The 6,940-nt window shown below is 40.1% G+C and overlaps 1 protein-coding gene across 1 annotated transcript; it reads left to right on the top strand.

Annotated features, from left to right (window-relative positions):
* Positions 1-247: 247 nt before the first annotated feature.
* LOC118777598 (QRFP-like peptide receptor) lies at positions 248-6,451 on the top strand. The gene is made up of 6 exons (XM_036528695.1): positions 248-582; positions 3,232-3,386; positions 3,696-3,757; positions 4,171-4,400; positions 4,932-5,029; positions 6,018-6,451. Exons 1-6 carry the CDS (start codon positions 248-250, stop codon positions 6,449-6,451), a joined length of 1,314 nt encoding a protein of 437 aa, XP_036384588.1.
* Positions 6,452-6,940: the final 489 nt, after the last annotated feature.

Below are 6,940 nucleotides of genomic sequence, written 5' to 3'. Positions count from 1 at the left end.
CATGGTGGGTGCAAATGAAACAGTAAAGCAAACTGAGCTCCCAAGGTGATGTAACGAATCAATTCAAGGTAAGAAAGTTCAAAAAGCGTAATCAATTCAACAGCTTCAGGGGAAGCTATTACAAAATGCTGTGGACTTAGACCTACCTCCTCGGGCTTGGAACACCTGGCACCAGTAAAATTTATTTCAGGATTAATTCTTGTAAGTTTCTTTCCAAAGTGACCCCCCACCCCCCCCCCCCCACAACATGAATATCACACCCCAAATTTTGGAACACTGGCTTGAAGCCTCCAACCTCTCTAGACAGCAGTTCATCCAGAAGTATGCCATTCCTCCCCTGGTGTATGTGCCCAGGATGCCGGACACCTTGCAGCCTGTCTTTGGCGTTCTGTACGTGCTGATCTTCATCCTGGCTCTGACAGGCAACGCGGTGGTGCTCCTCCTGCTGTGTCAACGCAAAGCTGCACAGTCTCCCAGCACCCTCTTCATCAGCTCCCTGGCGCTGAGCGACATCCTCATCTCCCTCTGCTGCCTGCCCGCCACCTGCTTCCAGAATTTCTTCACCAACTGGCTTGCAAGTGAGCACACCTTGGGTGATTACCCAAAAATTAGACAAAAAAAAAAGAGAGAAAAGGTTGGGGAATGCTGTTCTTTTTCAAGTCATTTTTATGTGTTGATTAAAAAAAAGAGCCAGCTTAAGGTAAGCATAAGTGTTTTTTCTGTATTTCCTGTTTCATTCTTAAGGGCTGTTGCTTATGATATCGGGATTCTGTTGTAAGGTCGCCTTTGAACAATTTCATTAAAAACTATCCGTATTGTGTTTTTCTGTGATCTATTCATTCACGGACAGACTGATCTCGTTATGAGAGTCTTTTCTAAACAAAGCCAGTAGTACGTATTGGAGGTGTTTTCATTGGCAAAATATTTAGTATCCCTTTGTATTGTCAGCATAAAAGATAATGTTTCAAGCAATATTTTTAGAATTGTTATGTTTGGCCAAATGAAAGTAAATGTTGAGGCCATTCAGAGAAATTCAAATAAGAGCACTTACACACTTCAATCAGACCTTTACATCCCAATCCTGTTTGAAGAGTGTCTTATGTATTTTGCTTTGCTGGGTCTTGGTAATTACAGTACTGCTAAACAAAAGGTTATGCAAAGCATAGGTAGTAATGTAGCAATGTATTGTTGGGATAAAAAGAAATGTTTTATTCAAAACCTTACTTTTCTCCTTTGTCTCGCTGGACAATGTATGGTATATATTGTAATATATGGTGCAAGCATGGAAGATAATTACATTGCTATGTGACTGCTGGTGGGTTGCTGTGAAAATGTAAAACCTATTGTCCCCTAGATGTAATCAGGGACACAAAAGCTCTGAGAGACCTTTGTTTAATGAATGGTTCATTATTATGGCTAGATTGAATGCCATGTAGATGACTACTTTTAGGCAATATGTGTGGAGGGAATGGAATCATTTTTTTTCTGTTTGTATTTACAGTAGCAGTTTGTATATAGTATGGTTTTGAGCAGCATCTACATGCTTGCAGACTTGGAACTCCATTTTAGAATTCAAGGCATAGCAATGATTCTTCTACAATACCCTTTCCAGGACTAGTTTTGTACTTAGGTTTACATACTTTTTTGTTATAAAAGGTTTGAATAACTAACACAAAGCTACAACATCTAAATCCTCCATGCCTGTTTAACAAATCCAGCAAAAGAAAATGACTGTATCTTTAGAAAATGTAATAAATAAATAAATAAATAAATGAATAATAAACCAACATACAGAGTACAACAGATTAATTGCTTTTCCATTTGGAAGAATTGTCCAAAATCATTTTGAACAAATGAAAATGGCCATAATGGACATATTTTGGTACAATACAAGATAAAGCAAACACATGCATAATCTTGATGTTACCAGTTTGCATGTATTTTATTTAATTGAAGCAACATATTTTTATCAGGCTCTGATACAATATCAGGACCACTTCTGCTGGCATGGTTATAATAAATACATGTCAGAGCCTAGACTGTAATAATAACAATGATAGCCACTGAGTAACAGTAACAACAACAACAACAACAACAACAATAATAATAATAATAATAATAATAATAATAATAATAATAATAATAATAATATCAACAATCTGTGAACTTTTCAAGTTTTGGAGAGTATGGGAGAGCTCATTTGCAGTTTCTTACAAAATATTACAAGCTAAAATTATGAAACAAGAGATGTAAGAATTTCATATTTATATCCAAATTTATGTGGCGGAGGAAAAATACATCAAATGTAGACACTCTCTTACAAAAGATTGTAGAGATTAGGAGGGATAATAGGTATTTTATGTGCATTCCCATCCAATGCCATATATATTATATCTCCACAAAAAATTCTATCCTCTATAGTTTATGGTTTAATCAAACAAATGTCTGCTATTTAGATTATTGATAGCAAAATATAGCCACAATGCCCCAAACAATTTTGGCCACAATAGCTCACATAAACTGATCAAGCATTCTTCCATAGCAATTATTTTGTGCAACTTTGTCACAAAGATTTCAAAAGGTTGTGCTGGCAGCAGTTACACCACTTCCTTAGTGCTGTGACAGCATAATGCTTCTCCATCTCCATGCCCAGCATTGTCATGAAGTTGTCATTGAATAAAAGTGACATAATTTCTGCTGTGGTTGTGGCTGTGTGGTGTGTGATTGTCATCATCCCCATGCTCAGTGCTTTTGCAATGTTGTCTGAAGTTTATGGGCTTTTAAAATGGCTCACATATAAACTGAGAAGCAGCTTTACAGAAGGAGCTTGAATGCACTCTGGAGCCTCTAGCTCTTACATAAGCATCCATACAACCATCACTGTCAGATTTGAAAGAGGTACACTCATTTATGAAATGCTCAAGTTCACAAAGTATATCATGCACAACCATCACATTCAGTACTATTTATAGTCAACATATCTGTAGTATATTCACTCCATAGATTGGTGGAGGTTTAGATATAGGTTGCCTTAAATTAATATATTAGTTGTATTTACAAAAATGATCAATATAGTTAATACATTCATTACATTAAATAGCATTTGTAATCCCTGTAGACAGTAGGGAACATATGGAGTATTTCCTGAACTGTATTTATTATGTAAGGGAATGCCATCTCTTGTGTGTCGGGCTACCTGCTTATTTAGCTGTCTTGTGTTATTGTAGGCAGCTTTCTCTGCAAGCTGGTGCCTTTTTCGCAGGTGACTGCGGTGACGGCAAGCATTCTCACCTTGACCTGCATCGCCGTGGAGAGGTTTCACGGAATCCTGTACCCAATGCGGTTCCAGAACAGCTGCTCCACGCACCATGCCACCAAGATGCTGTGTGAGTGAGCCGCTTGTGTGTGTACCCACAGCAACTACAATACGAGACACAAAGGATTTTTTTCTTATTCCAAGCCATCATTACTCAGCTTGGTGTAGAGAATTTTAAACGCAATCCAATAAAATATATAAACCTTATTAGAAAACATGCAAACATAACAGAATCACAACAGTGGATCTTAGTTTGGAGCCATGAGGGCCGTGTGCATTCGGAGGTTGTGTGCCTGGTGCTTGATTGCAGTGGTGCCCGGACTGTATTCCCATGTGTACACATTCATATCCTCCTCACTGTTTCCAATTTCCCTTTCAGTGGCCGTGTGGCTAGTTGCTCTAGCAGTTGCAGCCCCAATGGGGTATGCTCAAAGAGTGGAGGTATGTGCAGGTCTCATTACTCATTACTGTCCAATTTACATTTGATGATATTCCGATTCCGATTCTGATTAAGGGCCACACACGCTTGTGCCAGACATGAAATCAGCTGAGTGAAACAGCAAGTCTGTTGTGCTCTTTACATGTCCACCAGATTCCATTAGATTTAAACCTCTGCAAACCTGCAGATTCTTTTAGGGGATGCAGCAATTTTAGCAAAAGCACAAAATAATGATAAAAAGAGGACCAAAAATAAGCACTGAAATAGTCCATACAATTCAACGAATCAATGCAAAGTAGTTGTAATTTGCTCAGAACACACTGTTGGTAATATTTTGTTAATATGTTAACATTTGAAATGTCTGCTTCTTGCCCAATTGTCAGTGGCATTTGCATATATGCTTTATGTCATGCAGGTCAAGTATGACTTCCTGTTTGATGTGCGCTACATCTGCTGCCAGGAGGTCTGGCCGCACAACCAGCAGCGCCGAGCCTACACCACTGTTCTCTCAGTGCTGCTTTTTCTCATTCCCATGGCAACCATGGCGGTACTGTACTTCAAGATCATTAGAGAGCTGTGGGGTAAACACAGGGTTCACGCCATCATGTTAGAGACTCTAGAATCAGAGATCAGTAAGATAACCAGGTAAGAGCTAATCGTGTTTGTTGTACACAGCCCATTTCCCCCCTTTTGTTAAAGAACAACAAACACTATAATTATATGCATCCTTTATAAAGAGCATTGTGTGCAGTCATAACAGTGACTAATGCACTGGAAAGAGTGTCTTCCCTTAAATGAATTTTGTTGTGGCTGTTGGGTCAGTGGTAGTTGCCCTTTGGACTGATTTCAGGTGTGAAATTCTGAAATGTTTACATGAAACAGTACAGTTATTTTATTGTTTTACTGAGGAGTCTGATTTAATTTTGCCTCTCCATTTAACCTCTTGCAGTAGGCGTTAGGTTTAAAGGTAAGAGTACTTGTCTGAGCTTCACTTTTCACAGTTTCAAGATTGAGGTAATTTTTGTCATCATGCTTAAAGAGTGCTAGCAAGCTGGCTTTGCAGAATTGAGGCAAGAGGTCACACACAGCTACCCCAGGAATGGAAGAAGTCCAGTAGTGAAGGTGTGCTGATGGGACTGTTTTTTACACAGTGGTGAAGTCTGTTTCTACCCTCAGGAGGAAGAGGCGTGCTGTGAGAATGATGGTTACTGTCGTGCTCCTGTTCGGAGTGTGCTGGGCCCCCTTTCACCTTGTCTCTCTGCTCTCCGATTATGGTAAAGAAAAGAAAAGACAGTAAAAGTCAGCATCCTTCCAAGTCTTTTTCTTTTTGCGCTTTTTTAAACTTTCATCTGTTGTCATTACTCTAAGCACATGTGTATGAATGCAGCTAGAATCTTTATTCTGTGGTATATGTAACACTCACCCACAGTTCCATGCAAATGGAGGTATGGAACAATGTGTCATAAGACTCTCACATCTGGAATTCAGTTGCTAGTCCCTTGATGTTGCTATAAGTCTTATAAAAGGAAGACCAAAGGCAAAATATGGTTTAACTGGGGAAGTGAAGATCATGCACTCCATTCAAGAAAATAGAAACTTCTGGTTAAAAAAAGAAAAAGAATAACAAATCACTTCCCACGACACTTAATTGCAAGGTGGTTCAGAGAATACGTTAAGAATTCACACTATGGTGTTAGGTTCAGAAGGCAGTCCCAGCCATGACCTACAAAGTGAGGCAGAGAGGGGACAGCTCTCACTTTACAGGAACATTTCAAAGGTCAAATACATGATCAGAGAATGGACAATCTACTGTCATTACTGGAGCTCACACAAGGTTTAGCAAATTTTTTACTCAGCCCCCTCTCTCCCTCTTTCTGCACTCTCAGTACTTTCCCTTCTATTCTTTATCTATGTCAATAACAGATTATTTCCATAGGAGGGCAGGAAATACTGGAAAAGAAAAAGCTGTTCCTGGAACAATGTAGTACCACACAGTCTAACATCATTTCATTTTTATACAACTGATTGTCAGGAGAACATGGTTTGTAGTTTGTAGTACAGTATATTCATATGGTGTTGGCCTTAGAAGTAATTTGTTCCTTTATTAGTGACTTTTGTAGATGACGTTTGAAAAGTAGACATCAGATGAGACTATATAATGAGCTATGTGCCATGTATTAATAAGATACAGTGTTTATAAGATACAGTTGAAACAGAGTGTGTAATGAGTCTGCATGCTTGTTTGCCTGTTATCCTGGCCAGGAATGCTGCACCTGAATTCAGACTCAGAGTTTGTGGTGTTCAGCGTGGTGCAGCTCCTGGGCTTCAGCAACTCCGTCTGCAACCCCGTGGTGTACGTTACCCTCGGCGACAACTTCAAGAAGGACCTGGTGGGCCGGTTGGTGAGAGCCAGAAAAAGGGCATGGCTGCCCACCTGCTGCCTCAGGGGCAGGTCCCGGGTGGACGTCTGGGTGGTGGAGCCGCCCGGCCTGAGGAGACGCTCGGAGCAAAGCACGCTGGAGGTGGAGCTGCATCAGTGGAACAGGGAGGCCTGGGGGCCGGGGCTGGGGCCAGAGCCAGCCTCCTCCAGCCCATTCCCCAGGGTGCACCTCTTCAGGGCCTGCTGCAAAAAAAGTAGCAGCCCCCTGCTTCTCAGTGTCACGGATCCCCTCCACAACAGCACACCAGACATCTGACCACCAGCAGCCTTCATGGTGGGGTCAGAGAAACTCAAGGTCATCCCTCACATCAAATGAAGACACAAATCAAATGAAGACACAACCTGAATTGTTTTAAGTAACAGGAACTGAGGTGTTGAACAGGTCTGAGCATAAAGCTGTTTTACACCAAGGTTACTGCTCGGTAAATATACTGACCCAGATATTTATGCCTGTGAAGCATCTCTCTCAGGCCATCACCACCACCATGTAATGCCACTGAAAATAGAGAGAAGACTGTTAGTTCTTGTCAGATATTTTAGATCAGTAAATTTGTAGTTTGTGCTTACGGATATATATTGGGATTGTGAATTAGTTTTTGTTGAGTGCTTTGTGAATTTAAAAACATGTAATTAAAATTCTGATAGTTTATGTAGAATTAGTAACCTAAATACTAATATTAATGCTGCTTCTAGAAACAGTTAATTTGATGTCATTTTTGAAACTAAGGGAGTAATTCGGACAGAA

The sequence above is a fragment of the Megalops cyprinoides genome, chromosome 5, assembly GCF_013368585.1.
Source record: "Megalops cyprinoides isolate fMegCyp1 chromosome 5, fMegCyp1.pri, whole genome shotgun sequence".
Lineage (NCBI taxonomy): Eukaryota > Metazoa > Chordata > Actinopteri > Elopiformes > Megalopidae > Megalops > Megalops cyprinoides.
The sequence above is the reverse complement of the archived record's forward strand: the minus strand, read 5'-3'. Positions and strand labels throughout refer to the sequence as shown.